Below are 19,128 nucleotides of genomic sequence, written 5' to 3'. Positions count from 1 at the left end.
AGAAACACCCGCGAAGCTTCCTCCATCGCTATTGTGAACGTTGCGGGGAACGTGCCCTCGCAGGCTGGCCGGCGCCTCTTGGGCTGCTTGGGGAGGGTGAGGCCCCTGCGGTTAGCTTTGGGCTCCGATGCCCCCCGCACTCCCACAGTGCGGCACGTTTCAAGCGAAGCCTCAAACACTCCCTACTCCGTACGTTTCCCGCGGACTGGACGCTCCCCGGGGGAGGTGAAGGGGGACCTGGCCGGGACCCCTCCAGATCTGGGGCAGAGTCTCAGCATCTCCCCACCCCCCAGGCCGGGGACCACTCCAGAAGTCACAGCGCCATCTGCCGGGCAGCCGGGGAACCGCGCGGGAGGCCGAGCCGCCCGCCCCAGCAGTCCAGCTGGAGCCCGCGAAATCCCTTTCGGTCGCACCGCGCCCGCCTCATGGGCGGGAAGACTGTGTGGACCGCACAGTCTAGGCGAACGCACGGGAAAGTGGCAACAGCCTTCTGGCTCTGGTGGGCAGAGATTTCAAACACACTCTGGCCCATCCCCTTAGCCTGCGACCCCCAAATTGAGGAGGTGAAAGTAAGGGCATCGCTACGTTTAATTTCTAAGACTTCTGGATTAGTTATGAATTTCTGGGGTGAAGATTTATTTTCCCAGCCGTCAGCACCCCACTTTTCCTGCCCACACTTCCCCGGGCTGGGCAAGAAGGGGACACGGACACACACACACGCACGCGCACTCACGTTCACATCCCCCCTCGGGGTCCTTTAACCTGACAAGGCTTCGCAAACCCAAGAGCCCAAAACTGGGATAGCCCAAATATTATTCTGAATCCTTTTTCTCAGGCACTTACGCACAACAACTACCATTTTTGAAGTTTATGTAACTTTTCCTTATAAATACAATCCTGTTCTGATCCCCTATTTCTGGATTTTTCTTATGCAAATAACCGACTTGCTTTTCTCCTTCTCCCTGTTCCTAACTGATCTTCCTGATTTGCCTTGAAATTTGAGCATTAAGTGCTTTCTCTTGAGGGTATTCTTTTCAGGAGAGAACCACATTGTTTTACAATCGCCCACACTAATTACAATAGTTTCATGGAAAGATCGCCCACACTAATTACAATAGTTTCATGGAAAGAAGTCAGTTGCGGCCTAGAGTGTGAACATTTTCTTTACTACCCTTTCAACATTTGACAAAGATGTTCAGAAGATTTTAAAAAATAAACAACTTACGTTACATGAAAAATACAATTAAATTTATTAAGTATCACGAGGCACCCATTTTTAAAGAGAAACATTTTTTTGCTGCACCTTATTTTTCTTTATTACACATCATAAAAATTTTTTAAGCGTCCTAGGAGCCTAAAGTCAGGCTTGCTATTACGTTACAGTCAGGAATTACTTCATTTCATGCATATATTCATTTCACATACGTATATGTGGGCATAACCAAAGTATTTACATTTTGTAACTTAATTTCTCACTCAGTAGAGTTCGAAAGATCTGGACATTATAAAGGCAAACTCATTTTCTGCTGGAATGGAATGAGAAAATGAAAATTTTAAAATTCATTTTATTAGGTAAATTCAGTAGGGACTCACTGTTAACCTGAAATAAACCAGTTTGCTTCGTTGACTTTCGCCATCTTTCGGAGCCTTAAAATGAAAACTGGAGTCACGGCCGTGGCTGAGCTCTGCCCCCTCCCCTTTCCCATCCACGTTCGTACAGACATCACAGAGACTCCTCTCCTAACAGTCAGCGTGGTGCTGCGGGCTGAAGGAGGGGTTCGTGGTGGAGCCCCACAGAAGGTTAAGGGGCAGAGAAAGACATGGGAGGCAGGACAGATGGACGGACAGGGTCAGAGCATCGCTGGAGGAAGACTGGGGAGTACTCACAATTTCCAGTGCCTGCTGCTGTCTGTCTCCTGGTCCCGATTCCAAAAGGAAATGTGGCTCTTTTGTGCAGAACCAGAAATGAACATCCAGGAAGTTGGCAAAATCACTAGCTAAACAATTTAATAGAGGAAACACAACAAAATAAATTGCCAAATTTGGTTTTTGTTTGGTTGGGTTTTTTTTCCTCCATAAAGGAAAAGAAAAAGAGTAAACAGGAGGGTGGCAGGAAAGGGCCTATTTTATTTTCCCCAGTGAGAGCGAGCCGGGCCCCAAGTGGGCCTGAGCGCGGGCCTGGGTATGTGCTCTCCTGCACCCACGTAAGGGAGAGGACCAGCAGCTGACTCAGAGCTGGGGCTCGCGGCAGACCCCGAGAGTCTGTGCGAGTTGTCCGAGTTCCTGCCGCAGATCTGAAATGAGTTTTCCTATGAAAATACACTTAAAACTCAGCGACCCCCACCCCTCACGAATGCCTTCAGTGACAGGAAATGTTAACCATTTTAAGCACTTTTTATTTGCATTTGCTTCGAGGCTGAAGGAGCGAGGGAGAAATGTACCCTTAATGGTCGGTGGCGACGGGATTGGGGGGTGGGGGTGAGCCGGCACGTGTGTTTCTGGGCACGGGGCGGGCATCCTGGGTCCCAGTGGGCCCCAGACGGCAGCGACCCCGCCACACACTCCCACAGAAGGAGGACAGGGTTTGCGTGTTGTGGTGAGTTGTATCCCGAATTCCCCTGTGTTGTTGATAAATGAGAAGGCAGTACCCTTCCAACCCCCAGCTGGGGAGGGTGAAGGAGAGGCCCCAGCTTGCAATGTTTGTGGTGCCGAGACGTGTTTGTGTGAGTATTTTCTCCCTGGGATCAAAAGGGGGGAAAAAAGATTTTTTTCCCCCAAATCAACCAAACACTGCAGCTCAGAAACACAAGGAATGTGTACAACATTGTCCTTCAGAAATCCATCTTGAATTTTTTTAAAGCCCTCTCTTTGATCAAAAGCCGACAGAGAATTACATTTTCCCTCATTCTGTTGCATTTAACGGGGACTCACATGGGGTGAGTTTAAACGAGCAGGTGGCCCAAGCATGAATGCTCCTTTCAGTCCAGCAGGGGAGGTGGGCTGGCCCCAGGGGCCGAACAGCAGCGCGGATTAGTTACAGGGAAGGGGCAAAAGCTGCCGCGTCTCAGGGGCAGTTAAGACCAGAAGAAACCCGTGACGAGCACCCTGGACACTACCTCTGCGCGCTGGGCCGGGGCCTCTCGCAAGAGCACAGGGTAACGGCAAGTCCTTCTGCAGGAAGGCAAACGGCTGCTGCTTTGTCCACAGGTGTCAAGTCGGGAAAACAAAACAAAACCCTTCAAAGTGTATTTCAGGAGATCATCGCGTGCCCCACGAGGGCACAGTAGCGCCCCCCGCCCCCGGGAAATCCTGCACCGGAGCCTCCCTCTAGCTGCCTGGGGAGGCAATGGGACACTGAGAAAGGTCCACAGGAACCAGGAGCGTGCACACAGCTGGGCACACATCCCAGGGCACGTGGACACCCTGAGGTCACAGCTGAGAGCCACGTCATTGTGTCTCCCCTGGGTTGAAGAACCGAGGAGCTGACCGGTGCCCATGTCTGCGTGGATGCTCCCCCCGACCTCAGCCACCCTTCAGACCTCCCCCCAACAGTGCACAGAGCCTGCAGAAGAGGGACGGACTGCCTCCCTCCTGCCCATGTACCAGGTGTTACAAGAAGTCCCCAGATCCCAGCCAACTGTCTGGATGACACCCGTGAGTGGGCATCAGGGCCAAGCGGGTGGTAAGACGGTCCAAGACAGCGCATCCACGTCCCGGGTACTGCAGGCACGACGAGCATAAGCTCCCCTCCGAGTTCCTGCTCCCCTGGGCTCCAGGTGGGCAGCTGGAAAGAAGGGAAGGAAGGTACAGGTCGCGGGGAGGAGCTGACCCGCGATTGAGCGTGCCCTCGGGGGCGCCGTCAATTAGAGAACATGCGCTTCCTGGAAGCTCGAACCGGAGGGCAGGAGCTGGGACACCAGCTGCAGACACCGACAGGGCCGGGCTGCCGTGAGCGCGCTCGGGGGCCTCTGGCCCCAGGACCCCACAGCCCCACCCTGGTGCCTCCCACGGCTACCTCTCCATCCCTCAGGCTGCTGAGCTGACCTGTGTCCCCGAGCTCGTGTGCTCAGAATCCCCCTCTCCAGGCATGTCGGGACTGACGCGGCCCCGTGCCCGGAGGGACACCGTCCTGACAAGCTGGCGAAGGCAAGAGAGCCCACGGGAGGAAGAAGACAAAGAATGTTCTAGAAGGGCACAGAGTCCAGACCCTGGGCCAGGACGCAGCACCCACTTCCTCTTCTACCGGTGTTTCTCTGAAACACAGACAATGAACCAGGGGCGGGAGGAATGCGTGTGTAAAGACACTGTGGAGACTGCACGCACGCGGACCTCCTCTTGGTCACTCATCTGCTTAAATCCCAGACGATTTCCTTCTTTTTTTTTTTACACAATCTTCTCCCCTATTCTCACAGAGCTTCCCTCCTTAATGCAAGCGAAGGTATTTCCCACAGCCCGGGTGCTGGAATGTTCTAAAATGCTAACATCAACACATTTCTACTTCATTTTATTACAGAAACGTTATTTTATGGCACGGAGTGTGTGGTGTGTGTGCAGAGCAGGCAAAGGGGGGGCTCCCCTACAGCACGGCCCGCGGTGCCGCTGCATCATATAAATCCTGAGAAGTGACAGTCAAGCTGGCAGGAGAATTTGGGAGACCAACAGACAAAATATACAGTGCAGCCCGTGGGCCTCACCTTTACAAGGCAGAGAGAGCTTCTGGAATGGGCGGGCCAGGACCTCCGGGGCCGCTCGTTAGGTCGCTGATGAATTGGACAGGGGCCCATTGCCCTCCTGGGGCAGCAAAATGTTCGAAAACCGAGTTTTATTAACCTAATAAAAAGAAGAGGGGGGGAAAGTCAGGGAAATTTCAGCTGGAAGAATGAAAGGAAGCACAGTAAGTTAACCTACTTTTAATATATTTGGAACAACTCTGGCGGACAACGGCCGTTCCCACAAAGACCCCGCGTTACTGATGCTGGCTTTCAGCTGAGTGGTCGGCAGTGGGCCGCAGCCGTCTGGAGACGCCCAGCGATGCCCTGTTCTTACGTTCTTACGAATGAATTATAAACTGGTGCTTTTTCATCTTCTCTGACGCCAAAGCCAGCCAGGGAGTGCCAGAAGGAACAATGGCAAGAGGACGTCTTTGGGGGGAACGGGGGTTCTGGAAAAGGTAGTGAACACTGCCCGACCCTGGCCAGGACAGGAATGTCATCAGCACTCAGGGATCTGAGCACGCCCACCTCAGGGAGCAGAAATCTGAGAATCAGAGAAAAACACGTCCAGGGCACGCAGCAGTGGCAAGGTGTCCGTTATTCACAAATACCTTCAGAGACCCTCCCCTTTGGAAGTGGGGGCTGGGAGGCTCTAGTTGAAGAAGAAACTAGCTCCGGCCAAGCCTCCCTTCCTCTCCCAGACGCGTGCGCGGCGGCGAGTGGCCAGGTCAGTCGGCCAGTGCAGTGTGGACCTGAGAACATGTCTTGTCCGGGCAGGGCACCTGGCCTGGCCCCCCACTCACTTCGCCTGAACCTCCAAAAGACAGGAGAGCTTTATCATCTCTGGATCCCAGAGGCAAAGGCTACTGGCAGCTCTGACCCATGCAGTGCTGGCATGCGGGAGCAGCACGCGTGTCAGGCCCAGACATGTCCGCAAGAAGAACATGCCACGGAGGGAAGCTGCCTCCTGCCGGATCCCTGGTTGGGGGCACACCAGCTCAGAGCTGGCCTTGTGGCGCCGTCTCCCATGGGGCAACGTGTGCACAGAATCACCCAAAGTTGCCCTCCTGAATCAAGGAGGGAGGTGCAGCCCTACTCAGCAGGGACGCACACCCCCCACGGCCATGCCTTTCTGTTTTAATCTAAGATACGTGTACCACTAACATCACGCATGCATACGCAGACCCGACTACCCTCACTCCTCCTGGAGCCACGTCGGCCCCTGGTGTCTCTCCTGTGCTTCGGGAATGTGTGCAGCCCTGAAAATGAGGACAGCTCTGTTTCTGAAAAGCTGCTTTCACCCTTCCTTGCCGTCAGGGTTCCTGGGGGCCATAAGACTGTCCCGTGTGATCCTGTGACTGTGCATACGGGACATCATACATTTGACAAGACCCGCCAGACGTCCACCACCGACAGTGACCCCCACGGAAACCACGGGCTCTACCCGACGACGACGTGTCCACGTAGCACCAAGTGTTCTGGACCATGCATGATGTCCGCAACCCGGGAAACTGAGGCAGGAGCGGGACGGGGATGGGGACTGGGCTTGCCACCAATTTTTCTGCAGACCTAAAACCACTCTAAAACCTGCAGGCTACTAAGAAAAGAGCCTCACTGCTGAAGTGACAGAAGGAATTTCCCTTTGCCTGCTCTCTTCCCCTTTGGTATTTCCTGGGACAGGATTTTCAGAAAGCAGAAAAGTTCAGAACAAAACAAAACAATCCCACCAATGCGCAGCTATTTCGGCCGCCTGCTCGGGGCCCTCCTGGCGGGGTCCGGTCTCCAAGACGTTACCTCAGGCAGGTTTCAGCAGACCTGGGAGCGCGCACGCTAACTTCAACGGTGTCCATTTACCTTTCATTCTCATGCTAACGCCCCGCACTGAGTATGGTGACGGGATCACAGTAAATAAACCAAATCCTCTTTCCATTCGCAGCTGGTGAGATCCAATTTATGGCTGAATGTCAGCCCGTCCAGCGGGATTACCAGAAGGACTGTCCCTGCCACAGAGGTGAGGGTGTGGGCTGAGCCTGCCCGCGCGCCTGCAAACCGGGCACAGGTCATGGAGGAGGAAACCACCTCGGGGTATAGACTCCAAGGGGACAGCTGACCTGGGGAGCCTCCTGCCTTAATGGGGCCTCCGTGCCAGCCTTTGCTGAAAAGATAGGCCCTGTCCCTGGTAAGAGATGGACAGAGACAGAGAGGGAGAGAGAGGGAAATGGAGAGGGGCTGGCTGTCCACCTGCTGTGCCAGCGGGAGCTGCCATCTGCAGCCCTGGCCCCTGGGAACATGGACGCAGCCCCCCACACCCCGCACCGGCTGGCCCCTGCGGCCCTGGCTCCTCCTGCAGCAGCCATGGGGACGCCACCAGGTGGCGACGGGGCAAACGCAGGTTCCGGTCCTTTGGCTCCGGTGCAGGAGGTTTTTAGCCGGGTGGTTCCATTATCTCAAAGACCGTGCACCGAGGAAGACACCACGAACGTGTCCCTGCCACCGGTTCCGGGTCTGCATGGTCCCACTGTGTCATCTGAACTCCAGCGTGGGGAGCACATGCCATACCTGACGCCCCATGGAAGGGGCTCAGAGGACCCCGCAATGTGCATGGGAGCCCGTCTCCTGCCCCTGCTAGCTCGGACGGGGCAGCCAGTCTCCAAACATCGGTCCCTATCCCCCACGACTTACAATCATACCTCCTCTGTGGGGCTAGGAGGGCAGAGGGATAGAGGATATCTAGCAGAAAAGACACACTCCCCCGAAAAGAGCCTCGTCGATGTTCAATCTTCAGACAGGACACGTAGGTTGAAGCAACGTCCAGGCACCGGGTCCTTCCCTCCCCACACTTCCTCAGGGTGCTTTTCTAGACTGAGCCATAGATGTCTTTATGGCACTTCTAGGCTGACAGTTGGCACTGAAAGGGAAAAGTGCTGAGCACAGACAAGCGGTCATTGTCAGAGCCAATGTTTGCGGGGGATTCCCCGGGCCTGGCCCCTTTCACGGATCAGAAGTCCAAGTGCACGGCTAGGAAGTGGCCGACCTGGGGTGGGAAACCCACAGCGCAGCCTGTGCGCACCTGCCTCGTGTCCGCCAGCCGCACCGCACCGGGGCCGCCTCCTGCTGAGGGACCCAGAGTCAAGGCAACACGCTTCACCGCACTCGTGTCCTCACCGCACAGGTTTAGGAACAGAAAGGCCAAGGGGAGGTGCTGGAGGTCAGCTCGGTGGCCCCGAACTCCGCGAGGCTGCTCTCCCGGGTGGGTGTGGGATACAAGGATGCGCCGGTCCAGGGGATGCTCTCCCTGGGAGCCATCTCCGAGCTGCCCTCTCGCATGGAGCCTCAAGGGGAGAGTGAACAGAAGTGCCCCAGGCGGGGTCAGCTTCCCAACCTCGCAGTCAGAGGCCTGCATTCCTCCCCTTGCCGGGGGGCTGCTTGGCCTTTCGTCTGCCAGTGGGAGCACCTGGGCTCCGGGACCTGTGTGATGCCGGGCAGAGAGGAGCCACGCGGCCGAGGCCGTGTCCTCAGCAACAAGCCCAGCTCCTGCGCTGGGCTGTCGAGATGCCCCCACAGCCTCCCCTCCCCAGCGGGGCCCCAGGGGGCTTTCATCCTGACGGCACAGCACGCGGTCTCTTCAGCGGGAAAACGAGTGTAAGAAAACTTGTGCCAAACTGTAACACAGCTGGAGGCAGCCCCAAGCCTGGAAGGAACTACGGCACCACGTCCAGCCCCGCCTCATGACGCTGTTCTGGTGCTACGACTACAGACACTCTCTGCCCTTCTCTAGCGCTCAGTGTTCTTACTACTTTCGTAAGAAGGAAGGCAAACTTGCAAAGGACAAGGGAATGTGAATCAGAGGCAAATAGTATTTTTTGCTCCTGACCCACACTCATCTCCCAAGTTCTTGGTGAAGTTCTCCACGGCCTTGCAGTCACGGCTGTGCAGAGCCTGAGACCCCATAAGCCTCGCTGGGGTCAGAGTCTGGCCCCTCTGGAAGGGCCCCCTCCTGTCGCTTCCTCAGCAGCAACAAAGACAGGGGCTTCCAGGTTTGCAGGGATCCTGCGAAGCCTACTGGGCCATGCTTGGGGCTTACATTAGCTGTACTGCCTGAGGACCGTCCGCCGCAGCCAGGGCCCCGTCCACCCTGCCCCGCCCTGGAACATCCCTGTCTGCCCACACCTTCTCTTTCACCATCGTCAACGGCCACACAGTCCGTACGCTTGCACACAAAGTGCCTTGCTCTGCCGTCGGCACACAGGGAAGGGTAAAGTCCACGCCTCCCCCCGACGCAAGTGCACCCGAGCCCGGTGGGCCTGGGGTCTCTGCGGTTTCGCTCCGTCTTTCGAGTCTTGGCTTGGGAGGATGAAAAGCAGCAGCTCTGGCAGGCCTGGCCTCCCCGCCTTCTCCCGCACATGTCAGGACTAAAAATAGCTACCTCCCCAAACAAACGAAAAGCACAACAAACAACGTTCCAGCGGTGAAAGAGAATCCACAGCCGGAGAACCCCAGGCCCAGACATCCGTGATGCATCCATGATGTGGCGCGGAGAGGGTGGCGTCCGAGCTGCAGAGGGCTTCAGAAGACCCCGGCCGCCGGAGGAGCTGGGACCGCACCCCTCCACGGCCGTCCACCAGCGCCATCACACAAGGCCCGGGACAGGGCTGGCCCTCGCAGGTGTGCGCAGATGGGACGAGAGGCCGGGCCTTGGCCATCAGACAGAGGCAGGGGACCAGCACAGAATCAAATTTTCTTCTTGCCTGGTGAACCCTTCCCCTCCAGACCGTCAGCCAGGTAACTCTGACCGACAACAAAGAACTTGTTCCCTTCCCTTGGGTTATTCTCCTTTGTTTTCGCAGGAGTAGTTCTCTGCCTCTCCCCCGACTTGGAACACCTTTGTTTGCTTCCCACTCTGGCCATTCCAACCCACACACAGGCTGAGTACTTCTTCTTTTCTGAACCCCTCAACACTCTGCCGGCTGACTCCCTGACCAGAGGCGCCTGTGGGCCGCCCCTATCCTATCCTGGCCAACGTCCAGGAGCTCAGATGGGCCCCGGTCCACCCCATGGCCCCTGCTGGCAGAGACTCCAGGGGTTTCCAGCTGGACCCTGTGCATCCTGCACCGCATGCCCTTCTCCGGGGTCGGAACCCCCTGGTGCTTTCCATTTGTGGGAGCGAGAGCACTCCAGGTTGGATTGCTGGGTCACATTTTATGTGGGCTTCAAATTTCCAGTTGCTGGAAGTTTTCCCCTCTGCACTTGTAGCCATTTTCACAAGCACAGCAACAGAGGACCACTTCCACCCCCAAAACCTCCGCCATTAGCCCAAGGGGCGCCCATCGTTTATACTTTCATCGGTCTGAACCGGCCCTGTATCTCTGTCACGTCTGAGTCTGAAGGAAGTACACGCTGCCCCCTTGGATTAGCTCTGGCTCTAGTTCCCTTCCCAGTTACATGTGGATGATCCCAGTGGCCAAACGGGGCTTCTGGCTAAGGCAGTCATTAAGCAGGCCCATGTTCTCCCCACATCTCATTCCACGGGGACGGAAGTGGCCGGATCACTCTTCAGAGGACGCTTCTGATCCAGACCCACTGTCTGCCTCCGAACACTCCAGCAGATCCACGAGCTGGCCCCTGGCGCACCTGCCCATTTGTGGCCCCCTAAGCAAGGCCCCTGTCACTGTCCTGCAGCGGCCGGCCACAGGAACACACGCAGAATGCCACACCCTGTACCCCAGTCAGCAAAAGCAAACCGGTCCCCAGCCCTCCTAGAGCTCCGTCCGCTGACAGAAGTGGATACGAGTAAACTCATCACACAGGAGAGAAGCTTCAGCTGCCACACGCGTTAGGAAATGGGGCAGAGACGGGGCGTCTCGAAGTCTCAAACAGTCAAAGCTGATGGCCTGACCTGAGAGATCCAGATGGCTTTCCAGCCGAGGAAGCCCCATGGGACACGCAAATGGGCAATGAAAGAACACGTGGAAGGTGACTTCTCAAACCACGGGAGGGAGCAGGGGGAGCTCAGGGCGTAGCAGGGAGGGAGCAGGAGAGCTCAGGGGGTAGCAGGCGAGCTCAGGGGGTAGCAGCGAGAGGGCATGGCAGATCCGAGGACACGACAGAGGAAACTGAGCAAATCAGAAGTCCAGCGGCAGAGAGCACTCAGCCCCATATTGGCCATTTCAAACCCAGAGCCCAGGGCCACGAGCAACACGGCGCAGGCTGGCTGGCTGAGCAGGCACCGCACGCCGGGAGTAACAGGCGCACGTCAGGTCGGAGTCCAGAAAGGACCCCGGTGGGGTCGCGTGTGGCGAGGCGGTCACAGGACTGCCTGCGCAGGGGCAGGTCGGGATCTGTAGGCTGCGCGGGCGGCCGGAAGAGCCAGGGGATCGGATCTGCATTTGGTGGAAGAGGCTGGGTTACAAGATCTGCGTTTGGTGGAAGAGGCTGGGTTACAAATGTATTTTTAACTAACGGGTCGATATTCTGTTTCCATTTCACTGTGAAACAAACCCTCTCAAACATTCGTGATTTAAATCGATGAAAATCATTTTGTGCGTGAATCTGCGATTGGGGCCGCTCGTCTCCACGGCACCAGGTGTGGGGCCTGGGGCTGCCAGTAAGGACACCCACACGGGGCCTCTCCCCGTGCCTGAGGCCCCCTGACCACACTGGCAGATTCCGGGGACGCGTGTCTCAGGAAACAGAGCCCAGTGGAAGTGAGGTCACCTCATCCCCACCGTCTGAACACGGGAAGTGTCCTTCCTGCCACTCCTTTTACTGAGCCTCTCACAAGGACCAGCCCCCGTTCAAAGGGAGGAAAATGAGATCCCACCTTTTGTTGTGAAGCCAGTGCCGTAGAGAAGTGGGAAGGACAGAGGCGGGATACCCTGATTCAATTGGCCTTCTGAAAAGATGACTGGGGGCCATGTGGAGGCTGGGCAGGAGGGAGGGGGCACATGCCGGGGGGCCGAGGAGGCAGCTGGGACCACAGCCTAAGGTGCAGATGCGGATGCTCTGGCCCAGGGCTGGAACCCGGGGGACCCGAGTGACGAGAGTTTCCGGAGCCAAGAGTGCAGAACGATCCCTGGGTCTCCAGCTGATGGCCCTTGCCCGCCCTCACCTCTCCCTCCTGGCCCTCTGCATGCTCCAGCCTGTCCTCCGAGTCCCTGCTCGGTGTCCCTCTAGAAGCCTTCCCCGATGCCTTGGGCTGGCCCCCGGCCTCCCTCATCCATCTCTTCTCACCCAGCTCTCCTTGTTTATGGCACGTCCCATTTCCTGAAAGTATGCACTGTTTGCTTCTTTGCTTGCTTAATGTCTGTCACCTCCACTGAGCACGAACTCCATCGTGACAACAGGAACCTTGTCTACTGTTCGTCATATCTCTAGTCTCTTACACAAAGTAAGTGCTTAATAAACATCATTCAAAGTCAGTGAATGACGGCAGCAGTGATCTATTCTGAAATAGATAATGCTCCGAGAAGACCTGCTTAAGAGAAGAAATGGTGACCCTTTTGTGGACAGGTTGAGATTTGAGTTGCCTCTGAAATGCCACAGGAGTTCAGAATATGGACTGAAGCTCAGAGGAGATCCAGGGTGGGTACAATGTTGTGATCTTCTCTCTAAAGGAAACAACAAAAACGTGGGTACAAGTGGGTCTATTTAGGGAGAAAGTGTTAAGTATGAAATAAAGTGGGCCTAGAACTGACTTTTGAGAATCCAAACATCTCATGGTCAAACAGAAGAGAAGTGAGCATGTGAGGTGAGCCAAGCAGATGCAGCCGGAGAGCAGGAGGATGACCAGGGGAGTGCACACCACGAGAGCCAAGAGAGGCAGTGTTTAGGAAGGACGGGGTGGCCCCATGGCCAAAGGCCACCCACAGTCTGAAGGCAGGTGTGAAAACTGTCTTTTTGGATATAGTGATGTTGAGGTCACTGATGACTTCGGCAAAGCAGCCTGAGGGGGGCAGAAGATGTGAAAGCCAGATTGCGACCTGCTGAGGAGTCGAGAGAAGCTTAGCAGATGGGCAGAGCGGGTATAGACAACACTCCAGAGAGACACAGCATGAAAGGAGAGAAGGGGACTCGGACGGTAGTTGAAGGATGGTGTGGGGTGAATGATGTTTGTTTTTTCTTTTTCTTTTTTTTTTTTTTTTAAAGATTTTATTTATTTATTTGTCAGAGAGAGAGAGAGAGAGGTCACAAGTAGGCAGAGAGGCAGGCAGAGACAGAGGGAGAAGCAGGCTCCCCGCAGAGCAAGGAGCCCGATATGGGACTCGATCCCAGGACGCCGGGATCATGACCTGAGCCGAAGGCAGCCGCTTAACCAACTGAGCCACACAGGCGTCCCTGTTTGTTTTTTCTTAATGTGAAAATTGGTCATCCTCATACTCTTGGGAAAAATAGTTGTTATCCGGAGTTTACAGCATAGACCTTTATGTGAGCACGAGCCACCTTCCAATAATGTCCTGCAGGCTCACAGGAGTTCAAGACGCTCACCAGACAACACTTCCAATGCCGTCCTCATGTTGTTCTCGCTCTCACATATGATAAGAACATGCCACACATCATGACTATCTTTGCTCTAGACAGCTGGGTATCTTTAGGGTAGCTGGATGTGGGAAACAACAAAATTTGTATTTATCTTTGTTTCTACCGTGCCCAGCACCTGTTATTTCTTTATGCGGATCCAAGATTCTGACTGGTTTCATATACCTTTTGCCTCAAGAATTTCTTCAAACAGTGCAAGTCTGCTGGAAATAAATTATATAAATTTTTGCCTGCCTGAAAAAAAATCTTTACTTATCCTTCAGTTTTTAAAGACATGTTTCCCTGGGCATGACATTCTGGGTTGATCTTTTTTTTCTCCCCTTTCGTACTTTCAAGATAGGACCCCATCGTGTTCTGGCTTGCATAGTTTCGGCAGAGAAGTCTGTGGTCATCCTCGTCTCCGTTCTTCTGTATATAATGTGTCCTTTCTCTCTGCCTACCTTTAAGGTTTTCTCTTTATCTTCAGTTCTCCCCTTTCTATATCCTAATAAAAGCCAGAATGAGCTGGTTGTGTTTTAAATGATGATAGGGGTCTAGTTAAGAGGATACACGAGAAAGAAACCTTGATCACTACGGTTTCTGAGAAGATGAGATGAGAAGTCAGGTGGAAGGATGGGTGTTAGATATGAGAGCAGATCATTCTTCACTGCAATGGGAAGAAACAGGAATGGGGCAAACACTGGCAGATGTAAACCGGTCTCTGCGTCAGTCGGGCTTTTCTGGGATTGTCAGTATGACCGCACCAAAGTCTCAGTGGCCAGTGCAGTAGGCATTTACTTCTCATCCGTGAACCTGTGGCTCGGCTGAGTTCAGTCAAGCTTGCTTCTGGGTCTGCTCCATGTGCCCCTGATTCCAAGGAGCAACAGATCCCTGACATGTTCTTTTTGTGCAGACAGCAGGAGCCAAAAGATGGAGCAAGATTTCACGGTGACTCTCCAAGCCTCTTCTTGGACTGGGGCCATCACTTCTGCTCACATTCCTTCAGTCACTTGGCCAAGTTCAAAGCCCCTGGACAGGGAGGTGTGCTCCCTCTGGGGCTGGGGAGTGGGACATGAGCATCTGTGTCACAACCTATCATAACATCTTTGGAAGGACAATGAAGGAGCTTAGGTTCCTTCCAGGAAGTAGAGGACAAACCCAGCTCTTGCAAATGAAGGAAGTGGGGAGGGCAGGTTTGGGGGAAAGTGGAGCAGGTCTGAAGGAATGTGGAAACTATGTCCTGTGAAGCACAGGCTTGCGCAACGTGCTGCGGGTTTGCTCTTCCGTGTTCACTTCAGCAGGAGAGAAGCGTGCCATGCAGGGCACTGCTGCCACTGCAACTCTGGCTCTTACTCAGGCTCAGATGTATGTGCAAATCCTTTGCCCTGGACTGGGCTGCTCTGGAGAAACACCACCTCGTCTCCCTGGGGGAGGCGTGCAGGAGTTGGTGAGAACACTTTCCCAACTCTCCCGGCTTCATTTTAGAAATGTGAAGATTCCATGAAACTGTTTTCACAATTCATTTTGGAATAGAAAACACCCACCCCATCCAATCACCAAGGTAATCTTTTTTCCTGTGTCATAGCAGAGAGGAACTTGGCCAGGTTACACTCCACTCCAGGTGGGTGGAAGCTGGAAATCCAGGCAGCTGACAATTCTGTCTGGAGTTGCCTCTGACTGGTCCCAATCTGAGTTTTGTTAGAATGTTCCACATGACAAAATGTTCATTTTGTCATTGCCAGATGAACTCTGGTGCTTACTCAGTCCTCTTACTGTAAGTGTTTAAGTGCCAGGGTATCCAAGAGAAATCCTATGCCAGGACTCCATTCACCCCACTCGAATGTTAGAACACCTGTTTCTGGCTGTAGTGGAGTTATTCAAGCCGTCCCCTTGACCCATGGGGTATCCCATGCCAGCAACTCCCCTGTCTAGCATCTGAAGACCAGCTGAGAGACCATCTCAAAACTCACCTCTCCTGCTGATCACAACTAGACTTTTCCCCAGGTCTACTGCCCTGCCAGGGTGAGGAAACGGGAGTTAGCACTGCTTCCGAATGTCACATTTGGTTGACCTGCCACAATCCCCAAGGCAACCATGTTCTTAACATGCAGCCCTCCTAGCTATGGCCCCTGAAAGCCTGGGATTCCGACAGGGTGACAACATGCACGTGGGAGGCACTGACGCAAGGAGCCTTTCACCACTGCCATGCACACACCCAGCTGGTCCTCCAACAAGTGACGCAGCAGGGCAGCCCCTCCAGGCTCAGGGACCAAGCTGGAGTGTGCGTGTGCGGAAACCAGGAGGCACCAGGCGTTGCTGCTAAATAACCAGGGTGGATGGCTCATTAGAGCAGAAGACTGCATTTAACAGACTGCGTGAACTCGGCTTTCCTGGTCCGGATGCTGATGCCTAACCCTGACGACTCTCCAAGGCGAGGGTACGTTCATTTCCATTTTGCAGGGGAAGCAGAGGCTCAGTCGTGGGACTCATTCCCAGTCTCACAGCTACTGGCAAGTGACAGCCGGGATCCAAACCCACATAGCTTCGGGACCATGACTGCTCCCGTCCACAGTGCTGGTAAGTCATAAATTACACTCTGCACTTGTGACCAGTGTGGGTTCTAAAAACGTGAGATTTAGGGGGGAAATGGATTTAAGACGTTTCTGACTTTCACAAAATGAATCCCACTCTCACAGGTAACTCTCTTTCCCAAACTTCTCAGCATAACTTTTCCCATCAAGCCCTTGTCTCGTAGGGACAGGTTACAAATGAGGTGTGAATCGGTGTAACACACCTGTGTGACAATTGAGCAATGTGCAACACTAACCTCAAAAAGATTCACACCAGTTGGTTGGGGCGACTTTGTAATTTACGCCCTAAATCAGGACACTCAAGAGCAAAAGGTGTGCTGTGACCACCACCGCTCCCTGGGTCAGGACAATGGGAGAAAACAGGGACTGTACGGACAAGCCTGCGGGAGACCAAGCAAGACAGCGTCAAGGACCCCCGAAGAAATTCATTCCTTCATCCAGCACTAATTCATAATTACCAATTGTGTACTTGCTACATGCCAAGTATTGACGACATGTATGTCGGAGGACCATCATCACAGTGACGATATCAGAAAACCACCTACACTCCCATCGCTAGTGAGACACTTAACATTCCGGAAGTCCCAGGTGAGAAAAGACTCTGCAGACGTTAAAGTTCAAGGTTTCTCATCATGAATCAATAGGAAACATAAAATATTAAATAAAAAGTATGAAGCAGTTATGTTCAGCATGACCCTAGTTTTACAAGGCTATATAAACACTATGTGTTCATGAACAGATTGACAAAAATGTCAGGCAGTGTATCTAAGGGGTGAGGGCAGGTTTTTCAGGATGGTAACACTGAGTGGTTTCTATTTTATTCCGTGCATTTTTTTTCTTTCTGTATTTTTGAGTCTTGCACGTGAGCATGTGTTTTAGCACAAGGACCAGGACATAAAGGATCACGGGCTTGGTGGAGAAAGCTGTGTTTTGCAGTGCATGGGGCAGGTGCACAGGGCAAGTCCACCTCAGTCAGACTTGAGTCTGCGGTCTGGGTGGCCGTGGGACTGTGGTGCCACCCCTCAGAGCCTCTGCTCCTGGCCTACAGACCAGGGGCAACAGCGGTGCCTTCTCCTTGATCTGCTGAGCAGCACCCATCACGGTTCCTCCCCAGCCTATCCTTGTCCCCGTGCCACCATCTTGGTCAGCGGCTCTCAGATCTGGGCTTTCCATCTGAAGAAGAAACCAAAGCTGAGGGAGCCGAGGGAGCGGACGTCTGTGGCTCCTCCCACAGGACAATGGCAAGAGGTTCTGGTAAAAGTGGCATCTTCCTGCCGGCACCAGTGAGCCCTGGGAGCCCCAGACCTACATCCTGCCAGGCACTCACTCTCTTCAGCAGCAGTCACACTCCGAGAGGTCTTTGTTGAGTGGACTTTGGGTTCAAAACCCACCTGTGCAGCCCACTAATTCTATGATCTAGGATGGCTTGTTTTACTTTATGTTTCTCTGCCTGGGACTCCTTAGATGTCAAGTGAAAATAAAATAGGAGCCTTCCTTCTGGGGCGGTTGTGGGGACTGAAAGAAACACCGCAGGTCAATACTTAGAACAGCACCGGGTGTGTGGCCCGTGCGTAACCCGTGTTCACGACCTGTGACCAGTGCCCACTCTGTTCGCCTGGGGAGGTCGTAAGTCTCGGGAACCCAGCTGTCAACAGGATGCCCACAGCAAGCAAGTCCAAAACCACGCATTCGTGAACGGAAAATGCTCTTCTATGGTTCCCACCATGACTAGAATTGTTTCTTTAACATTTTTTAATTTATTAATTATTGTTATTAACATAGAATGTATTACTTGCCCCAGGGGTATGGGTCTGTGAACTGTCAGGCTCACACACCTCACAGCACTGTGTGCTGAAACGCACATAACATAAAATCCAACATTAGTGCTATTTAGCACAACATTGTGCAACCATCACCACCAAGTTCCAGAACATTGTGTCCCCCAGAAGGAGACCCTGTATCTGCCAGCAGCCACCCCCGTTCCCCTCTTCTGGCTCCTGGCAACCACTGATCTGCTCTCTGTCTCTGGGCTTACCTACTCCGGACCTCTCATATACACGGATACCTATAATGTGTGACTGGCTTTTCTTACTTAGCAAAACGTTTTCAAGGTGCATTCACGTGTAGCGTTTGGGAGCATTTCATTCCTTTTCACAGCAGAGTAATATCCCACTGTACAGACAGAGCACACTTGAGTATCCACTCATCTGTTGATGGACATCTGGGTTGTTTGCCCCTTTTGCCTGTGAGGAAGAATGCCTCTGTGCACCTCCCTGTACAGCCTTTTGCTTGAATTCCTGTTTTCATTTCTCTCGGGTAGATACTCAGGAGCAGAATTGCTGGACCAGATGGTAAGGAGCGCTGGGTTTAACTAACGGAGGCACTTCGAGACTGTACCATTTCACATCCCCACCAGCAACATATGAGGTTTCTCCACATCAGGACTGTCTCTGGACAAGACCCTTGTCAAAAACAGTGTCCAGCCTGTCTCCCTTCTAAAACATCTGCTCTCCCACGGAAGACCCTGCCTTAATGGACTGTGGCTTGGCACCGTTTAGAAGGGTCACGGAAAGGCACACATGACTGCCGTGTGAGGCTCTTTCCAGCCTGCTTAGCAGCACATGTGTGAGGAAAACAGCAAATCCCACCAGCCCCCAGGATGGCAAAGTCCCCACACCTCAGCCTCCAGGAGCACACAAATGGCCTGGGCATTCAGAGACAGTCCCTGCGAAAACATGTGGTTCTGATCAGGTGTGCCCTGTGCAGTGTCCCGTCCGTCTACAACTTATTGTTCCTGACAAAGTATCCTCCCCTCCGAGCTTGGGGAGCCCCCACTGCACCTGAATGGAAACGGTGAGCTTGACTGGATTCAGGTTGGGGCTCTGTCACAAACTCAGGATCTCCGTTTTGTGGCAAAATGTATAAATGTGTGAAAAGGCATCTCCCTCAAGCCCTGGATCCCCGTTATCAGAGAGGGGTTTTACCAAACTTATCAAAACAGAGAGCGGAAGGGGCGCCTGGGTGGCTCAGTGGGTTAAGCCGCTGCCTTCGGCTCAGGTCATGATCCCAGGTCCTGGGTTCGAGCCCCACATCGGGCTTTCTGCTCAGCAGGGAGCCTGCTTCCTCCTCTCTCTCTGCCTGCCTCTCTGTCTGCTTGTGATTTCTCTCTGTCAAAAAAAAAACAAAAAAACAAAAAACAGAGAGCGGAATGATGGTTGCCAGGAGCTGGGACAGGGCTTGGGGGGGGTAGTGCTGGACAAAGGTATGGTCTCCCAGTTACAAGAGGAGTAAGTGCTGGGGATCTAGGGCAC

General features: G+C 53.8%; 1 protein-coding gene across 2 annotated transcripts in view; it reads right to left on the bottom strand.

The window, feature by feature from the left end:
- LOC125089821 (uncharacterized) overlaps window positions 1–19,128 on the bottom strand; it is a 170,264-nt gene that overhangs the window by 34,536 nt on the left and 116,600 nt on the right. The window contains exons 1-3 of one of the 2 annotated variants that reach the window (XR_007124071.1): window positions 4,695–4,826; window positions 3,604–3,784; window positions 1,888–1,997 (exon numbers count right to left, since the gene is read on the bottom strand). Coding sequence is in view for 1 of the 2 variants with exons in the window: in XM_047712286.1 (XP_047568242.1) it covers window positions 3,604–3,784; window positions 4,695–4,830 (317 nt within the window). In the remaining variant the exon portion in view is untranslated. Of the gene's footprint in view, window positions 1–1,887; window positions 1,998–3,603; window positions 3,785–4,694; window positions 4,831–19,128 lie in introns of those variants that run through there. The other variant, XM_047712286.1, reaches the window with a different exon arrangement.

This window comes from Lutra lutra, chromosome 17 (assembly GCF_902655055.1).
Source record: "Lutra lutra chromosome 17, mLutLut1.2, whole genome shotgun sequence".
NCBI lineage: Eukaryota > Metazoa > Chordata > Mammalia > Carnivora > Mustelidae > Lutra > Lutra lutra.
This window is presented reverse-complemented; position numbering and strand designations above follow the sequence as displayed.